Source organism: Scyliorhinus torazame, chromosome 21 (assembly GCF_047496885.1).
Source record: "Scyliorhinus torazame isolate Kashiwa2021f chromosome 21, sScyTor2.1, whole genome shotgun sequence".
Taxonomy (NCBI): Eukaryota; Metazoa; Chordata; class Chondrichthyes; order Carcharhiniformes; family Scyliorhinidae; genus Scyliorhinus; species Scyliorhinus torazame.
Window position 1 is genome coordinate 76,627,208 of NC_092727.1, and position 20,827 is coordinate 76,648,034.

Genomic DNA, 20,827 nt, shown 5'->3' on the forward strand with positions numbered 1-20,827 from the left:
AGCATGGGTTAAGATCCCCCTTCCAGCTGACAGACCATCCTCCACGCTCTCAACAAGGAATCCAGAGCCATTCAAATTGCATTCATTTCGTTCAGGAAGGAATGGCTAGGATTCCTGTCATGCTCCCTCTCTGTTTCAGCCAATTATACCTCCAACCGGTGCTGTCGCTCCAGCATTATACGTCTTTTGTTGGTTGTAAGTGCGATGACAAAACCCCCAGCATACGCCTTGCAGGTTTCCCACATGATTGAGGGACTGAAATCGGAGAGAGAATTGACTGATCAAATTCAGTCTTAAAGTAGATGAGGTAAAGGTATGGGGCTGGATTCTGTTTTTGGGACTATGTATCCACGCCGTCATAAAAGAACAAAGAAAAATTACAGCACAGGAACAGGCCCTTTGTCCCTCTAAGCCTGTGCCGATCCAGATCCTTTATCTAAAACTGTCGCCTCTTTTCCAAGGATCTGTATCCCTCTGCTCCCTGCCCATTCATGTATCTGTCTAGATACCTCTTAAATGACGCTATCGTGCCCGCCTCTACCACCTCCGACGGCAATGTGTTCCAGGCACCCACCACCCTCTGCGTAAAGAATGTTCCATGCACGTCTCCCTTAAACTTTTCCCCTCTCACCTTGAACTCGTGACCCCTAGTAATTGAGTACCCCACTCTGGGAAAAAGCTTCTTGCTATATCTCTCATGATTTTGTAGACCTCAATGAGTTCCCCCCTCAACCTCCGTTTTTCTAATGAAAATAATTGTAATCTACTCAACCTGCCTTCATAGCTAGCGCCCTCCGTACCAGGCAACATCCTGGTGAACCTCCTCTGCACCTTCTCCAAAGCATCCACACCATTTGGTAATGTGGCGACCAGAACTGTATGCAGTATTCCAAATGTGGCCGAACCAAAGTCTTATAGAACTGTAACATGACCAACTCTTGTACTCAATACCCCTTCCGATGAAGGAAAGCATGCCGTATGCCTTCTTGACCACTCTATCGACCCGCGCAGCCACCTTCAGGGTACAATGAACCTGAACACCCAGATCTCTCTGTACATCAATTTTCCCCAGGGCTTTTTCATTTACCGTATAGTTCGCTCTTGAATTGGATCTTCCAAAATGCATCACCTCGTATTTGCCCGGATTGAACTCCATCTGCCATTTCTCCGCCAAACTCTCCAATCTATCTATATTCTGCTGTATTCTCTGGCAGTCCCCTTCACTATCTGCTACTCCACCAATCTTAGTGTCATCTGCAAACTTGCTAATCAGACCACCTATACCTTCCTCCAGATCATTTATATATATCACAAACAACAGTGTTCCCAGCACGGATCCTTGTGGAACACCACTGGTCACAGTTCTCCATTTTGAGAAACTCCCTTCCACTACTACTGTGTCTCCTGTTGCCCAGCTAGTTCTTTATCCATCTAGCTAATACACCCTGGACCCCACGAGACTTCACTTTCTCCATCAGCCTACCATGGGGAACCTTATCAAATGCATTACTGAAGTCCATGTACATGACATCTACAGCCCTTCCCTCAACAATCAACTTTGTCACTTCCTCAAAGAATTCTATTAAGTTGGTAAGACATGGCCTTCCCTGCACAAAACCATGTTGCCTATCACTGATAAGCCCATTTTCTTCCAAATGGGAATAGATTCTATCCCTCAGTATCTTCTCCAGCAGCTTCCCTACCACTGACGTCAGGCTCACCGGTCTATAATTACCTGGATTATCCCTGCTACCCTTTTTGAACAAGGAGACAACATTAGCAATTCTCCAGTCCTCCGGTACCTCACCCGTGTTCAAGGATGCGGCAAATATATCTGTTAAGGCCCCAGCAATTTCCTCTCTCACTTCCCTCAGTAACCTGGGATAGATCCCATCTGGACCTGGGGACTTGCCCACCTTAATGCCTTTTAGAATACCCAACACATCCTCCCTCCTTGACCTAGAGTAATCAAACATCTATCCCTAACCTCAACATCCGTCATGTCCCTCTCCTCGGTTAATACCGATGCAAAGTACTCGTTAGGAATCTCATCCATTTTCTCGGACACCACGCATAACTTTCCTTCTTTGTCCTTGAGTGGGCCAACCCTTTCTCTAGGTACTCTCTTGCTCCTTATATATGAATAAAAGGTTTTGGAATTTTCCTTAACCCTGTTTGTTAAAGATATTTCATGACCCCTTTTAGCCCTCTTGATTCCTTATTTCAGATTGGTCCTACATTTCTGATATTCTTCCAAAGCTTCGTCTGTCTTCAGTTGCCTAGGCCTTATGTATGCTTTCTTTTTCCTCTTGGCTAGTCTCACAATTTCACCCGTCATCCATGGTTCCCTAATCTTGCTATTTCTATCCCTCATTTTCACAGGGACATGTCTGCCCTGTACTCTAATCAACCTCTCTTTAAAAGCCTCCCACATATCAAATGTGGATTTACCTTCAAACAGCTGCTCTCAATCCACATTCCCCAGCTCCTGCCGAATTTTGGTATAGTTGGCCTTCCCCCAATTTAGCACTCTTCCTTTAGGACCACTCTCGTCTTTGTCCATGAGTATTCTAAAACTTACGGAATTGTGATCACTATTCCCAAAGTAATCCCCGACTGAAACTTCAACCACCTGGCTGGGCTCATTCCCCAACACCAGGTCCAGTATGGCCCCTTCCCGAGTTGGACTATTTACATACTGCTCTAGAAAACCCTCCAGGATGCTCCTTACAAATTCTGCGCAATCTAGACCTCTGACACTAAGTGTATCCCAGTCAATGTTGGGAAAATTAAAATCTCCTATCACCACCACCCTTTCCATAATCTGTTTACATATTTGTACCTCTATCTCACGCTCACTGTTGGGAGGTCTGTAGTACAGCCCCAACATTGTTACCGTACCCTTCCTATTTCTGAGCTCTGCCCATATCGCCTCACTGCTCGAGTCCTCCATAGTGCCCTCCTACAGCACAGCTGTGATATCCTCTCTGACCAGTAATGCAACTCCTCCACCCCTTTTACCTCCCTCTCTATCCCGCCTGAAGCATCGATATCCTGGAATATTTAGTTGCCAATCATGTCCTTCCCTCAACCAAGACTCAGTAATAGCAATATCATACTCCCAGGTACTAATCCAAGCCCCAAGTTCATCTGCCTTACCTACTACACTCAGACCACCAGTCCCTTTGCGTTCATCATCTGCTCCCTGCCTACCCTTCCCCTTAGTCACGCTGAATTCATGATCTCGTTCCTTACAGTCTTTAGTTACTACCTCCTTACTGTCCACTAACCTCCTCATTTGGTTTCCATCCCCCTGCCACATTAGTTTAAACCCTCCCCAACAGCGTTAGCAAAAGCACCCCCAAGGACATTGGTTCCACTGCAGCCCAGGTGTAGACCGTCCAATTTGTAGTAGTCCCACCTCCCCCAGAACCGGTCCCAATGTCCCAAAAATCTGAACCCCTCCCTCCTGCACCATCTCTCAAGCCACGCATTCATCCTGCCTATTCTTTCATTTCTACTCTGACTACCACGTGGCACTGGTAGCAATCCTGAGATTACTCCTTCTGAGGTCCGACTTTTTAAACTTGGCTCCTAACTTCCTAAATTCTGCTTGTAGGACCTCATCCCGTTTTTTACCTAGATCATTGGTGCCTATATGCTCCACGACAACTGGCTGTTCACCCTCCCCCTTCAAAAACTGTGGACATTTACGCCAGGAAAAACTGGCATGAAAGGGCCACATATTCCTAGCCCTGCAGGGGGCTAGCAGGGATCCATGGTAAAACGAGCAGCTTTTGCTGCAGATATGGGCCCCTGTGCTTCCAGGTCGGAGGCCGCGCATGCGCATGGCGGCGGCCTCGTCATGCTCCATGGCTGACTCAGACCATGGAGCTGGGCATTAAAAATAGATCACTCGATTGGCCGCGTACCCGACCCTGACCGCCCACCCAAACATTGCCCGGCTGCGTATAAGGCCCCCACTGCCCTCCGATCGGCCCGCCCCCGACTGAGTCGGACTGAGTCCAAAGGCTAGCTTCCCGACCAGCAGGACCATGAGTGGTCCACGCCGTCAAGACTTTGGCCAGTTGGAGGCGGAGAATGGCGGGGCGGGCCTCCAGCAATGGCCGCAGGTAGGTGCTTTGCGGCGTACTTGGAGAGTAAGCTGCTTTTTGGGGCGCGCAGAATCCCGTTTCCGTGCGGGAAATGGATTCTCCGCTATGGCACCGATTTTGCCGTCGGGGTGCGGAGAATCCAGCCCTAGATCCCTGACGCGTCAAATCTTCCAGATCTAAATCGGGTGTGGGTCCTCTTGAATACAAATTCCAGGAAGGCTGGTGTGTGATCAGAAATCACAATACTACCTAAAGAGCATGATGTCACAGAGTGTAGAATTGTTCTTGGCATGAAGTAATAGTCAATTCTAGTATGACATTTATGGGGAGCAAAGAAGAAAGTAAACTCTTTATCTTGAGGATGCAGTGTGCTCCATACATCTAAATATCCCACCTCCTCGCAAACTTATGCTAAAGCCTTTGACTGTTCGGTGAGGAGGGGATTCCAAGGGAGGTTGTCCATCAAAGGGTTAAGATGACAATTGAAGTCCCCACCTATCAAGGAATTCGTTCATGCTAATTCAGCAAAGTCTAGTGTTATGGGCGAGGCGTTTTCAGAACCCCAAAATGTATCATGGAGTTCAACCAACCTCTCCCTTTAATGGATTTGTTGCTTTTCCGAGCACATGGCTTTTTCCCTAGGTGTGGGATTACAATTATGGACACGTGGGTTTTTAAACACAAAACACTGTTTATTCCATGAACTCAACTTAACATCTTAAATAAATATTGGATCTCTTAACAACCCTGACTTCAAAGAAAACTCAGAAAATATTGCAAGAGTAAATAATTCCTTAAAATGTTCCTTCAAACTTCCAAGAGACTTAACACCTTTAAACAAAAATCACATCAGGTTAAAGGTTTCATTATTATAAGTTTAAATCACTCAAATGATCCAGAGATAGTCTTTCATGGCAGAGATCCAGCTCACTGCAAAACACAGACACACACCCAGCTCTTTTCCTCCAAACTGCAAAACTAAAAACTGCAAAATGGCTGACCTGAGCTCAGCCCCACCCACTCTCTGACATCACTGTTTTCTTAAAGGTACATTGCTTAACCATCCATGTCTTAAAGGTACTCTCACATGACACTAGGAAGACTTTACTAACAAAATGTGCGCAGTGGTTAGCATTGCTGCCTCAGAGCACCAGGGACAGGGTTTAATTATGGCCTTTGAATACTGTGTGGAGTTTGCACGTTCTCTCCGTGTCTGCATGGGTTTCCTCTGGATGCTCCAGTTCCCTCTCCCACGGTCCAAAGATGTGGTCAGGTGGATTGGCCATGCTAAATTGCCCCTTAGTTTCCAAAGATGGGATAGGGTGGAAGAGTGAGCCTAGGCAGGGTCTTTCGGAGTGTCGTTGCAGCCACGTTGAGCTGAAAGGCTTCCTTCTGCACTGAAGGGATTCTATAGATTATAAAATCAGGGAAATAGTTTGGGGGACCATAGACATTCATCATCAAGCCATTTTCCAAATACAATAGCCCCATAAAAATCACATACCTACCTCCCTTTTCCTTCACACAGTTCTACATAAGGTACATTCCTTCAAGAATGAGTCAAAAAACACCTGCTCCACCAACCCTTCTTAAATTTTAGGTGCTCCTTCTCAACTAGAATTAGTGCCTTGCAATGAAGATATGTCAGCTTTTTCCTTTTTAAGGAAACCACTGTTCCCTGTTGGCACGGCCAAGGGTCGGGATCTTTTGTGTGTGGGGGGGGGGCATGCCTTGAAAGGGGAAGAGTGTAGCGGTCGGGCCAGCCTTTTAAAATGGTGCCTCGAACTGTGAGGAGGCACTCCTGCTGACGTGTCCAGCTCAGGAAATTTTAAAAGTGTGGCCTTGACCGGGGAGAATCTCCCAAATGTCCAAAAAACGGCTAAGCGCCGTTGAATCGCGGTCTCGTGCAAGAGACCCTAGCTGTTCAAGTGAAGACAAGCATCCAGCAGAGGGCAGCAGAGAGGAGCTGCTGATTGAATGTTGCACGGGAAATTTGCATACTTCCGTTGCGGTCACCCTAACTTGAAGGTGTACCTGTGCAAGAGACCCTAGCTGTTCAAGTGAAGACAAACATCCAGCAGAGGGCAGTAGAGTGGAGCTTCTGATTGGCTGTTGCAGGGGAAATTTGCATACGTCCGTAGTGCTCACCCTAGCTTGAAGGTGTACCTGTGCGACAGACCCCAGCTGTTCAAGTGAAGACAAGCATCCAGCAGACGGCAGTAGAGCAGAGATGCTGATTGGCTGTTGCGGGGGAAATTTGTATACATCCATTATGCTCACCCTAACTTGAAGGTGGTTTGTGGAGGAGCTGTTGTCAAGTGACACTTAAACCAGAAACACTTCTTCAGTGTTTCCCTCCGTACCCCCTCCTCTAACCAAAAAAAAACAACCGCTGTAAAGATCAAGAGGAAGGCTCGAGGGCAGGTAGAAATAGAAAGAAGTTGAACCGTGATGTATCAGCCTGCAGGTAAGGGATTGGCTGGTGTCTGGTAAGTAGTTTATCCTTTATTTTCCCTCAGGTATTATCGTGCGGGGCGCAGAGGTTGCTGAGTGAATGCTTGCTGAGAAGGGGAGTGAATAACAGGTAAGCTCTTTCTTTCTTTTTCTTTTTTTATCTAGAGGGGATGGCAGGGAAGGTAGTGCAATGTTCCTCCTGCAGAATGTTTGAGGTGAGGAACGCCGTCATTAGTGTCCCTGCTGATTTCATCTGTGGGAAGTGCACCCATCTCCAGCTCCTCAGAAACCGCGTTAGGGAACTGGAGCTGAAGCTGGATGAACTTCGGATCATTCGGGAGGCAGAGGTGGTCATAGATAGAAGCTTCATGGATGTAGTTACTCCAAAGAATAAAGAGAGATGGGCGACGGTGAGAGGGGCTGGGAGGAAGCAGTCAGTGCAGGGATCCCCTGTGGTCGTTCCCTTTTTTAACAAGTATACCGCTTTGGATACTGTTGGGGGGGGGGGGACTTACCAGGGGTAAGCCATGGGGTACAGGTCTCTGGCACAGAGTCTGTCCCTGTTGCTCAGAAGGGAAGGGGGGAGAGGAGTAGAGCATTAGTCATTGGAGACTCCATAGTTAGGGGGATAGATAGGAGATTCTGTGGGAACGAGAGAGACTCGCGGTTGATGTGTTGCCTCCCAGGTGCCAGGGTGCGTGATGTCTCGGATCGTGTTTTCAGGATCCTTAAGGGGAGGGGGAGCAGCCCCAAGTCGTGGTCCACATAGATACCAACGACATAGGTAGGAAAAGGGATAGGGATGTAAGGCAGGAATTCAGGGAGCTAGGGTGGAAACCTAGATCTAGGACGAATAGAGTTACTATCTCTGAGTTGTTACCCGTGCCACGTGATAACGAGATGAGGAATAGGGAGAGAGAGGAGTTGAACACGTGGCTACAGGGATGGTGCAGGAGGGGGGATTTCAGATTTCTGAATAATTGGGGCTCATTGTGGGGTCGGTGGGTCCTCTACAAACGGGATGGTCTACACCTGGACCAGAGGGGTACCAATATCCTGGGGGGGAAATTTGCTAATGCTCTTCGGGAGAGTTTAAACTAGTTCAGCAGGGGCTTGGGAACCTGAATTGTAGCTCCAGTATACAGGAGGTTGAGAGTAGTGAGGTCATGAGTAAGGTTTCAAAGTTGCAGGAGTGTACCGGCAGGCAGGAAGGTGGTTTAAAGTGTGTCTTCTTCAATGCCACGAGCATCCGGAATAAGGTGGGTGAACATGCGGCATGGGTTGGTACCTGGGACTTCGATGTTGTGGCCATTTCGGAGACATGGTTAGAGCAGGGACAGGAATGGTTGTTGCAGGTGCCGGGGTTTAGATATTTCAGTAAGCTCAGGGAAGGTGGTAAAAGAGGGGGAGGGGTGGCATTGTTAGTCAAGGACAGTATTACGGTGGCACAAAGGACGTTTGATGAAGACTCGTCTACTGAGGTAGTATGGGCTGAGGTTAGAAACAGGAAAGGAGGGGTCACCCTGTTAGGGGTTTTCTATAGGCCTCCGAAAAGTTCCAGAGGTGTAGAGGAAAGGATTGCAAAGATGATTCTGGATAGGAGCGAAAGCAACAGGGTAGTTGTTATGGGGGACTTTAACTTTCCAAATATTGACTGGAAACGCTGTAGTTTAGATGGGTCCGTTTTTGTCCAATGTTTGCAGGAGGGTTTCCTGACACAGTATGTAGATAGGCCAACGAGAGGCGAGGCGATATTGGATTTGGTACTGGGTAATGAACCAGGACAGGTGTTAGGTTTGGAGGTAGGTGAGCACTTTGGTGATAGTGACCACAATTCAATTACGTTTACTTTAGTGATGGAAAGGGATAGGTATATACCGCAGGGCAAGAGTTATATCTGGGAGAAAGGCAATTATGATGCGATGAGGCAAGACTTAGGATGCATCGGATGGAGAGGAAAACTGCAGGGGATGGGCACAATGGAAATGTGGAGCATGTTCAAGGAACAGCTACTGCGTGTCCTTGATAAGTATGTACCTGTCAGGCAGGGAGGATGTGGTCGAGCAAGGGAACCGTGGTTTACTAAAGCAGTCGAAACATTTGTCAAGAGGAAGAAGGAGGCTTATGTAAAGGTGAGACATGAAGATTCAGTTAGGGCGCTCGAGAGTTACAAATTAGCTAGGAAGGACCTAAAGTGAGAGCTAAGAGGAGCCTGGAGGGGACATGAGATGTCTTTGGCAGGTAGGATCAAGGATAACCCTAAAGCTTTCTATAGATATGTCAGGAATAAACGAATGACTAGGGTAAGAGTAGGGCCAGTCAAGGACAGTAGTGAAAAGTTGTGTTTGGAGTCCGAGGAGATAGGAGAGGTGCTAAATGAATATTTTTTGTCAGTATTCACACAGGAAAAAGACAATGTTATAGAGGAGAATACGGAGATTCAGGCTTCTAGACTAGAAGGGCCTGAGGTTCATAGGAGGTGTTCGCAATTCTGGAAAGTGTGAAAATAGACAAGTCCCCTGGATGGGATTTATCCTAGGATTCTCTGGGAAGCTAGGAAGGAGATTGCTTAACCTTTGGCTTTGACCTTTAAGTCATCTTTGTCTCCAGGAATAGTGCCAGAAGACTGGAGGATAGCAAATGTTGTCCCCTTGTTCAAGAAGGGGAGTAGAGACAACCCCGGTAATTATAGACCAGTGAGCCTTACTTCTGTTGTGGGCAAAATCTTGGAAAAGTTTAACAGAGATAGGATGTATAATCATCTGGAAAGGAATAATTTGATTAGAGATAGTCAACACGGTTTTGTGAAGGGTAGGTCGTGCCTCACAAACCTTATTGAGTTCTTTGAGAAGGTGACCAAACAGGTGGATGAGGGTAAAGCAGTTGATGTGGTGTATATGGATTTCAGTAAAGCGTTTGATAAGGTTCCCCACGGTAGGCTACTGCAGAAAATACAGAGGCATGGGATTCAAGGTGATTTAGCAGTTTGGATCAGAAATTGGCTAGCTGGAAGTTGACAAAGGGTGGTGGTTGATGGGAAATGTTCAGACTGGAGTCCAGTTACGAGGGGTGTACCACAAGGATCTGTTTTGGGGCCACTGCAGTTTGTCATTTTTATAAATGACCTGGAGGAGGGCGTAGAAGGATGGGTGAGTAAATTTGCAGATGACACTAAAGTCGGTGGAGTTGTGGACAGTGCGGAAGGATGTTACAAGTTACAGAGGGACATAGATAAGCTGCAGCGCTGGGCTGAGAGGTGGCAAATGGAGTTTAATGCAGAAAAGTGTGAGGTGATTCATTTTGGAAGGAATAACAGGAAGACAGAGTACTGGGCTAATGGTAAGATTCTTGGCAGTGTGGATGAGCAGAGAGATCTCGGTGTCCATGTACATAGATCCCTGAAAGTTTCCACTCAGGTTGAGAGGGTTGTTAAGAAGGCGTACGGTGTGTTAGCTTTTATTGGTAGAGGAATTGAGTTTTGGAGCCATGAGGTCATGATGCAGCTGTACAAAACTCTGGTGTGGTCGCATTTGGAGTATTGCGTGCAATTCTGGTCACCGTATTATAGGAAGGATGTGGAAGGATTGGAAAGGGTGCAGAGGAGATTTACCAGAATGTTGCCTGATATGGAGGAAAGATCTTATGAGGAAAGGCTGAGGGACTTGAGGCTGCTTTCGTTAGAGAGAAAAAGGTTAAGAGGTGACTTAATTGAGGCATACAAGATGATCAGAGGATTGGATAGGGTGGACAGTGAGAGCCTTTTTCCTCGGATGATGTCTAGCACGAGGGGACATAGCTTTAAATTGAGGGGAGATAGATACAAGACAGATATCAGAGGTAGGTTCTTTACTCAGAGAGTAGTTAGGGCGTGGAATGCCCTGCCTGCAACAGTAGTGGACTCGCCAACACTAAGGGCATTCAAATGGTCATTGGATCAACATATGGACGATAATGGAATACTGTAGATGGGCTTTAGAGTGGTTTCACAGGTCAGCGCAACATCGAGGGGCGAAGGGCCTGTACTGTGCTGTAATGTTCTATGTTCTATCTGGCCATTGCAGCCGTGGCGAAACACCCCGCGAAACGTGCCCAAAACTGCACTTTGAAATTTTAAGCCCAATATCTTTTTTCTCTTCCGAAAATTGTGCACATGCCACATGTTCCAGAGGCAAAGTTTCAAAGTAGCTACTGCCATTGCTTATTCAGCCAAAGAGAATATAGGATTTTGACACAAAGGGAAAGAAGCCAAAGAGAATATAGGATTTTGACACAAAGGGAAAGAACTGGGCGGCATGGACTGGTTGGGCCGAAGGGCCTGTTTCCATGCTGTAAACTTCTATGATTCTAAGGGTGACAAGCCAGAGATTTTTGGGCCCCATTCGGGCATGCACCAACACATACCTCCCTCATCTCCAATTATACCATAGGCACCATTAACTCATTATAAAGTATTTTTCTAGGATATGAGACCTGCCCGTACCTTTGCAGGAACCAGTTAATGATTCTTTAACCTCAAAATACAAAAATACACAAAGTAATTAGTTCTCGGGGGATATTCCTCACCAAATGGCAGCACGGTAGCATTGTGGATAGCAGAATTGCTTCACAGCTCCAGGGTCCTAGGTTTCATTCCGGCTTGGGTCACTGTCTGTGCAGAGTCTGCACATCCTCCCCGTGTGCGTGGGTTTCCTCCGGGTGCTCCGGTTTCCTCCCACATTCCAAAGATGTGCAGGTTAGGTGGATTGGCCATGATAAATTGCCCTTAATGTCCAAAATTGTCCTTCGTGTTGGGTGGGGTTACTGGGTTATGGGGATAGGGTGGAGCACCTTGGGTAGGGTGCTCTTTCCAAGAGCCGGTGCAGACTCGATGGGCCGAATGGCCTCCTTCTGCACTGTAAATTCTATGATAATCTATGAAATGTGAGGTCCAATAGGGCGATCCTAGCAGATTTTCCATCATTACAGCAAGGAGTCTTTTCCCTCTAAAAGAGGCAAGATATACCACAATAAGGATGAGTGCTGAATACCCTTCCTGCATTCTAGCCACTCCCGGCAGTGGTGCTACTCACATTCATCATGATTAAAACAAGGAAACCATAAAGCAGATACTACCATTCTAAACGTACAGATGAGAAGAAAAGACGAATATCTATCATACAGCTCCAGTACCATACAACCTGCACAGTGCACTCCTTAACTGGAAGGAGCAGGTTGAAGAGTGTTTTCCACTCAAGGCAAATGGAGGTCCCTGGTTTTCTTAAGGATAAAATACATTGTAGCACTCAATTACTAAATCAGCCCCATCAGCATGATAAATAGCAACACCGAATCAGGAAAGAATTGTAATGACAATGTCCAAAATTTACAGTGAACGACAGATTGTTACTCCGAATTATTGTGTTCCACGGAGTTCACAAAGGCCATGGCCTTAAACTGGATTGTCGAACGATCTTACAGGGTTGCCGGATATCACCCTCAGTGTAGCAGGATATAGCAGGGCATATTGCATCCGATAGGCTTGAGCCATTTTCGAACTTCATCGAAATGCCTGCGCCTCTGTTGTGTCGCTGCCGAGAAATCTTGGAAGAAAAAGACTTTCACTCCATCATAGAGCAGGCCCCATCACGTCTAGCTTATTTCATTATTCTTTGGTGATCTCTGAAGTTATGAAAATGCATAATCACAGGCCGAGGACACTGATTATTCCTAAGCCTCAAAGACTGGATATTGTACCCGTTCTAACTGAATACACAAAGCTTTGTATCCAGATTAACAAAATGTGGTAGCCAGCTCTCACCAAATTTAGTTGGGAGCTTATTCTCTGCTCCTTTTGGCAAACCAACAACCCGGACATTTTTACTTTGGCCTGGGTTTTCCAGATTGTCCAGGTTTTCCGACATGCCATGTAACTGCGCTTCCAAGAATTGCAAGCGGGCCTCAACCGAGGGAGTTGCATTTTCGACAGTCAGGATTCTCTCCTTTTACTAGGATTCTGCAGTTCTATTACATGAGCACTGATATCCTGCGCTAATATGCCAAGTTTCATGTCAATGGCTTTAATAATATTAGCAGACAACAGCTGTAATGCCTTTGAAGGTGCCGGATTGAGAGCCCAGTCGAGGATTAAGTCGTCATGTTGAGGAGTTGGCTCCACCCGAGTTGCTTCTGACTGCTCTCTTTTCTGAAGATTTCACGGCATTTTGTCACCAATGTTTAGCCAGAAAATTTTCAGGGACATAATTTAGCGTTCCCACTCTGGTATTAGCTAAATTTGGGCTGCGTGAGTGCCCAAATGAGAGGGTTAAAGAATGAGTAGCACCAGAGCCCATGGAAACACAACTAATCCTGCACTCGAATCATGTGACATCCCCCCACACCAAGGTGTTTGACTCTTCACTGCTGTACAGTTCCACTGGCATCAGAGGCCCTTTCTTATTTTTGACAATTATTTTATCTTTTATCAGGTGAGAGACAGGACACTAAAGTTTGGCAGGCTATTCAACCACAGAGTATCACAGCTGAGTTTGCTCATGCCTTCATCACATGTTCACACTTTTACACTTCCAGTGGGAATATGGTGAATTTTACTTTCCCTCGGCAGGGTCTCTGGAATAAATTGTAATGCTCCTACTGAAGACCTGATGGGCTTTGGCACTGGATTACCAGCCCAGATTCTGTGAAATTATTTCTTATGAAGTCAAAATTCCTCCGCATCCAATATAAATTTTTAGCTTCAACAAATGTCACATGCTACACACAAGACACGATTTGGGCTACAGCAAAATTCATTATTTAAGCAAGTTATTTACTTGTTTGCAAGAAAATAGTCTTCCAGCAGTGAGAAAACATACTTGACAGTCCATACCATGTAGGGGATAAGCTTAGTCACATAGGTGCAATTCCAACATTACAAAGTGTGTTGACCTCATGTCAATTTGAAAACCATGACTCCTTATTTAACTATAATTGAAACAGGCACCAAAGTCCAAACGTATTAGCTACATTTAACATCTCAGGAAATCAGAAACAATCTTGACAATCTTTGATAATCTTACACAAAATCTAAGTCCTCCTCCTGTCATGTAACCATACCTGAAGTGTTGTTCGAACGGTCACTATTAACTTCAGCCATGTTGGGAATTTTCCAATCATTTTAGTGAGAAAGGACACAATTGTGTCCCCGTAATCTGGTTTGTGAAACTCTGCTTCATTCAGGCCATCAATTAGGAGGATATAATCTTCATCTGCGATCTTTCGCTCTGAAAGAAAATAAATATAATTATCAGCAATAACAGTAGCCTTTCATGTACAAAATGGTCTAAGACTCAAAAAACACAGCTTTTTTTTTGCAAAGCGTGTATTAAAATTAGTTTTCGTTAAACCGAGGAAATATATTGAACTAGTGGGTTTTCGAATTATATTCCTCTGAGGGGCAGATCTTGAATAGACTGCGAAAGAGACAGGATACTGAATTATCATGCCTTCCATTTCAATTTGAGGGTTAAATTTGTCTGTAATGCTGACTCCTGTAATCTGCAGACTCAGAGACTGAGGATTTTAGATTACTTGAGACCAGGAGTTTTTAGCTGTAGTAAAGTAACCGCCACCATTTACACATCTTCAAGGAAAGCAGCATCAATAGGATGTTTTATGGATTAGTGCATGCTGTCTATGAAACAGAGAATTAGCTCAGGCTCTAAAACTGCCTACAATCCGATGTAATTGCATTGTAAATATATTGCATCTACCCCCATTCTGGGACTTATGTTTGAAAATAGAGTAATATCCACAGCACGTTATTACTGTGAGAAAACATTCCTTGCAAATAGAATAAATAAAACATATGAAAATTTACAAAAGTATTCTCTGGGAGGGTAGACAGCTTGGAACATTTCTGATGACGTGTGAATTGGCAGCTCTGCAGCCCTCAATTGCACAATGCATTCATTCACCAACCATCTTATTTTAGCAAGAGATTACTGACTTTCATTTAAATATCTGTTCACCGAAGGACACATTTCCTGATGGTAATAGTCGTGAAAAGGAGCAAGCGGGCAAAAAACAGCCTAGTGTTTCATCATTGGAATTCCATTTGAGCTCCTGGGGATAAATATTGCTCAGGTGCACAGCACAACTTAAATGTTAGCACCTCTCATGGTGCTTTCATGGCTCTCTCTCTCTTCACCCCCTCCCCCCACGACTTGATACTCATTCCATTTTCCTTACACCTGTGAAATGTTTTTCACGGTGCTATCTAATCATAATTTGTTGTTGATTCTCGTTACAATTTTGCAGAACTCTTGTGGACTGGAAAAAAACTCAAATGTTGCTGAATATAGAATCTCTCATGGAGAAATGTCATTCCCGTGCAGTTCACTGCTTGCATGCGGTGGACTGTACAAAGACCGGGAGATGGATATTTTTTTAAATTGCAGTTAGAGGGAGGTAGTTAAATCACTGGGCAGCTGCATAATTTATAGAAGATCGAAGGTAAGCTTTGAGGACTCCTACATTTACTAATTTTTCAATAAACCTCATGCTCAGGGCAAGAAAGTTATTACTGTGAGAAAACATTCCTTACAAATAGAATAAATAAAACATATGAAAATTTACATAAGTATTCTCATATACATAAGTATACAGGCAATACTGGTTTAAGAGAAAGTGGGAAAAAACTTCTCTTCTACAGTGGTCTGATGTTATTCAAGCCTACAAATAGAAAGGGACAATCGTGATGAGCTAAGAAAGACTCAAACAGATCCATTTGCTATTTGGAAAAACAGTGAGTAGGCTGTTATCAGGAATTTCTGTCAGCAAACTCAGACATAGATTCATAAATGCTTTGCCATTTGAGACAATGGAGTTTATGACCATTTGTGACAATATTTAATGGTAGAAAGTGGTCACAGTGCCTTAATTATTGTAGATGGGAAGATGTATAAAATGCCACAATTTAATTGGAAAGCATTTTACTGAAGTCATCCAAGTTATTTTTTAATGGATGAAATGCACTGTCAAGGTTGTTAGATTAGTATAAACAGAGGTAGCACTTTTCAGTTCTGCAGCTGTTATTTACAGTACAAACTTCTAGCCGAATTAGAGCATGGGTTAGTTGCAGGCTAAAGTTGTGTCTGCTGGTGCCAACGTTAAGCTTAAATAGAACATTATCCCAGGCTAGAAGATAGAGTGGCATTTCCATTACCCAGACTAATCATCTAAGTACTTTTGTGGGAGACCAAATCGTCAATAGGTTGAAGTACATCCACAAAGTTGACTCAGTCATTACACATCTTACTTTAGTCCAATTCAAGCAAAATGAAGAATCTTGGAATCCAACAAGTCTGGAATAAGACTCAAGTCTGAGAGAAAGGAGAGTATTCCAATCACTATATTAATCCTGTCTGCATATATCCCTTAGTACTATAATGTTATTTCCTTTACACCTATTTTTCTCCTGACTGTTTATTTCTGGATTACATCCTTGCTATGATCGCAGGAGAAAAGCAAGCTAGGCAGCTTGCTCTCACCCACCCAGGAAGGACAGAAAAGAATTCCAGTGTAGAATCCCATCACATTTTCTCCTCCCTTTACAGGCTGGCATCAGATAAATTAGCTGCTAACAGAAACAAAACTGAGATTGGAAATTACAGAATGAACCTCAGTCTTACCATTCCTAAAGTGCTCCAAAGCACCGTGTCAAAAGAAATTTAACAGCTGAGACTGAGTTTTTCAGATAGAAGGGTCTTGCTTCCCGCCATCCAAAGAATCCCTGCAGATTCTGAGTGTCCCACAGCGTTTCACACTTGACTTAACATCAAATGGCTGCAGGTGGGATTTCTGTCCCCTCACTCAGGAGGAAGTCCCGCCATAAAGAGCTGGGGCCAATCTGATTGTCTGGTAGCTTTCTAGTCCCTGCAGTGACAGCGCTGCAGTGGACAGGAGATGAAATGCAGGAGGACGTTGGAGCCTAAGTCTGGGCAGCAAAGGCTCAGACAAGTTCAAGGGGTCCCAGAACAGGGAGGACAGAAAGGCTTGGGAAGTGTGTGTGTGTGTGTGTGTGTGTGTGTGTGTGTTTGTGGGGGGGGGGGGGGTAGAGGGGACATCAGGGTCTTGGGGGAAGAGGCCGGTATGGGGGTGCGATGTCTGGCTTCTGATAGAGGTGCCTCATCTCGTCCCACCCCACCTCGTCCAAGATGTAACGGTTCTTTTTCAGGCTTCTCTCACAAGAGTTGAATCCTCCCACCAGCCTAGAAATTCAGGCTTTTCTGCAAACGGTCCTTTGGCCACTAAAGGGCCTCAACTGGGGCAAGGGCGGGGTTCCCATCCAAAGCCTTGCCCATGAAAGTATAAAATCGTTGTGTGGTCAGAGTGGGCTGGAACCGGAGGGAATGCCATCCCTTCAATTTCACACACCCCTGCCAGTGGGGAAGTGTAAATTTCTGGTCCTAATTTCTAGAACTTTACTCCTAATCAACAAAATTTGACCTACCTTTGCGCAGGTTGTCAAGTGGTTCCAGAACTCCTCTTCTAAACGATGCCATAGGATCTTGAACGCAGGAGCGCAAGCTGAGCATACTTTGTAAATGTGGTTCCCGAAGCAGCTGCTCCCTATATGCAACTAGTTGGGGAGATCGACAAAGCAGAGCTGCCACATTGTGTACAAACTCTGGAACTAAGCACGTGTAGGCATTGTCTGCCTGGCAGTAATGGTAGGCTACCACCTGGAAAGAGAAGTTTAATGAGCAGTTTCATCTTTTAGTTTCCTGGTTGACTATAAAACCACCTATACAGGCAAAGTAGAAAGCAAACGCTTGATCTGATCACACTATATTCTTGAGAAAAATTAAAGTTTAACAAAAGGCTGCAGAACAATAAACAAAACTAATTACAGCTCTTCACAGAATTTGACACTGCATTGGGCATGAAACTGTAAGAGTGTTTACAACAAACATATCTTTGTCTTTAGTTTTTGATTTTTTTCTCTGAAATTCTGCTTCAAGTTTCATCATTTCGCATATCTCATTTTCTGTGTGACGAAAGTTCTACTACAAATTATCGTAAATAGAATGGATACTGTTAAAACTGGTCTCTGATCAACCAGATACAAATGCCAAAGGCCAATTTTTCAACAGTGTAAAGATTGACACAATTGTAATGGACCTCTGGCTCGGTTCTAAGCAACACATTAAATATACTACAACTTATAGGTATCGTGTTGGTGGTCCCAACATCAATATCGATCAAAGTGCATTGAGGTGTGAAAGAAAAATGGGCAATTTGTATTGTGGATGTCATCTACCGGGACCTGGAGTCAGGAAAGAAAGAAAATTATGCATCTGCCTGTGCTGGATTCAAACCCAGGTCCAATAGATGAGAAATCAGTGTGGCTCAATTCTCAGTAGCTGCATATGTGATTAATGCAGAGATGAAGCATTTTTCAGTTTTGAAGAATCTTTATAAGACAAGAGAGAGGGGAGTGGGTGGGGAGAAAAGAGAGTGGGAGAGAAAGACAGGGGCAGGGAGAAAAAGGGAGGCAAAAGGAAAAGTCTGAGCGGTAGAGGGAGAGAGATGGCAAGGTAAATTGAACAGGTAGAGCTCCAAAAAATATGAACAGACTTGGTGCCAATGGAATGGAAAATTGTGGTCACTTCAACCAGAGGAGATTGCCAAGGTAGAGAGAGGCAAAGGCAAGGCGATGTGAAAATGATAACAAAAATTGTCAAGTCAACTTGTTAGCTACTCAAGTGGTGCGGAATTTGGGGATGCTATGGTGGTGGGGACAAGGGCTGCAATGATTTGGTAGAATTGTAACTCATGAGATTTGATACGGAAAACCAGTTAGGACAATATTACAGGAATTGAGACAACCAAGACGTTTGATGAGGACTCGTCTACTGAGGTAGTATGGGCTGAGGTTAGAAACAGGAAAGGAGAGGTCACCCTGTTAGGGGTTTTCTATAGGCCTCCGAAAAGTTCCAGAGATGTAGAGGAGAGGATTGCAAAGATGAAAAAGGGTAGTTGTTATGGGGCACTTTACTTTCCAAATATTGACTGGAAACGCTATAGTTCTAGAGTACATTAGATGGGTCCATTTTTGTCCAATGTGTGCAGGAGGGTTTCCTGACACAGTATGTAGATAGGCCAACGAGAGGCGAGGCCATATTGGATTTGGTACTGGGTAATGAACCAGGACAGGTGTTAGATTTGGAGGTAGGTGAGCACTTTGGTGATAGTGACCACAATTCGATTACGTTTACTTTAGTGATGGAAAGGGATAGGTATATACCGCAGGGCAAGAGTTATATCTGGGGGAAAGGCAATTATGATGCGATGAGGCAAGACTTAGGATACATCAGATGGAGAGGAAAACTGTAGGGGATGGGCACAATGGAAATGTGGAGTTTGTTCAAGGAACAGCTACTGCGTGTCCTTGATCAGTATGTACCTGTCAAGCAGGGAGGAAGTGGTCGAGTGAGGGAACCGTGGTTTACTAAAGCAGTCGAAACACTTGTCAAGAGGAAGAAGGAGACTTATGTAAAGATGAGACATGAAGGTTCAGTTAGGGCGCTTGAGAGTTACAAGTTAGCTAGGAAGGACCTAAAGAGAGGGCTAAGAAGATCCAGGAGGGGACATGAGAAGTCTTTGGCAGGTAGGATCAAGGATAACCCTAAAGCTTTCTATAGATATGTCAGGAATAAAAGAATGACTAGGGTAAGAGTAGGGCCAGTCAAGGGCAGTAGTGGGAAGTTGTGCTTGGAGTCCTAGGAGATAGGAGAGGTGCTAAATGAATATTTTTTGTCAGTATTCACACAGGAAAAAGACAATGTTGTCGAGGAGAATACTGAGATTAAGGCTACTAAACTAGAAGGGCTTGAGGTTCATAAGGAGGAGGTGTTAGCAATTCTGGAAAGTGTGAAAATAGATAAGTCACCTGGGCCGGATGGGATTTATCCTAGGATTCTCTGGGAAGCTAGGGAGGAGATTCCTGAGCCTTTGGCCTTGATCTTTAAGGCATCTTTGTCTACAGGAATAGTGCCAGAAGACTGGAGGATAGCAAATGTTGTCCCCTTGTTCAAGAAGGGGAGTAGAGATAACCCCGGTGACAAGAAGGGGAGGGTTTAAACTAGTATGGCAGGGGGGTGGGCACGGGAGCAATAGGTCAGAAGGTGAGAGCATTGAGGGAGAACTAGGGAATAGGGACAGTGTGGCTCTGAGGCAGAGCAGGCGGGGAGAAGTTGCTGAACACAGCGGGTCTGGTGGCCTGAAGTGCATATGTTTTAATGCAAGGAGCATTACGGGTAAGGCAGATGAACTTAGAGCTTGGATTACTACTTGGAACTATGATGTTGTTGCCATTACAGAGACCTGGTTGAGGGAAGGGCAGGATTGGCAGCTAAACGTTCCAGGATTTAGATGTTTCAGGCGGGATAGAGGGGGATGTAAAAGGGGAGGTGGAGTTGCGCTACTTGTTCGGGAGAATATCACAGCTATACTGCGAGAGGACACCTCAGAGGGCAGTGAGGCTATATGGGTAGAGATCAGGAATAAGAAGGGTGCAGTCACAATGTTGGGGGTATACTACAGGCCTCCCAACAGCCAGCGGGAGATAGAGGAGCAGATAGGTAGACAGATTTTGGAAAAGAGTAAAAACAACAGGGTTGTGGTGATGGGAGACTTCAACTTCCCCAATATTGACTGGGACTCACTTAGTGCCAGGGGCTTAGACGGGGCGGAGTTTGTAAGGAGCATCCAGGAGGGCTTCTTAAAACAATATGTAAACAGTCCAACTAGGGAAGGGGCGGTACTGGACCTGGTATTGGGGAATGAGCCCGGCCAGGTGGTAGATGTTTCAGTAGGGGAGCATTTCGGTAACAGTGACCACAATTCAGTAAGTTTTAAAGTACTGGTGGACAAGGATAAGAGTGGTCCGAGGATGAATGTGCTAAATTGGGGGAAGGCTAATTATAACAATATTAGGCGGGAACTGAAGAACATAGATTGGGGGCGGATGTTTGAGGGCAAATCAACATCTGACATGTGGGAGGCTTTCAAGTGTCAGTTGAAAGGAATACAGGACCGGCATGTTCCTGTGAGGAAGAAAGATAAATACGGCAATTTTCGGGAACCTTGGATGACGAGTGATATTGTAGGCCTCGTCAAAAAGAAAAAGGAGGCATTTGTCAGGGCTCAAAGGCTGGGAACAGACGAAGCCTGTGTGGCATATAAGGAAAGTAGGAAGGAACTTAAGCAAGGAGTCA

The 20,827-nt window shown here is 45.0% G+C and overlaps 1 protein-coding gene across 19 annotated transcripts in view; it reads right to left on the reverse strand.

Moving 5' to 3' along the window:
• tanc2a (tetratricopeptide repeat, ankyrin repeat and coiled-coil containing 2a) overlaps nt 1–20,827 on the reverse strand; it is a 1,428,811-nt gene that overhangs the window by 259,523 nt on the left and 1,148,461 nt on the right. For all 19 annotated transcript variants that reach the window (XR_011937462.1, XM_072486954.1, XM_072486971.1 and 16 more), the window contains 2 exons: nt 17,059–17,290; nt 13,662–13,828 (listed from right to left, as the gene is read on the reverse strand). Coding sequence is in view for 18 of the 19 variants with exons in the window: in XM_072486954.1 (XP_072343055.1) it covers nt 13,662–13,828; nt 17,059–17,290 (399 nt within the window). In the remaining variant the exon portion in view is untranslated. The remainder of the gene's footprint in view (nt 1–13,661; nt 13,829–17,058; nt 17,291–20,827) is intronic.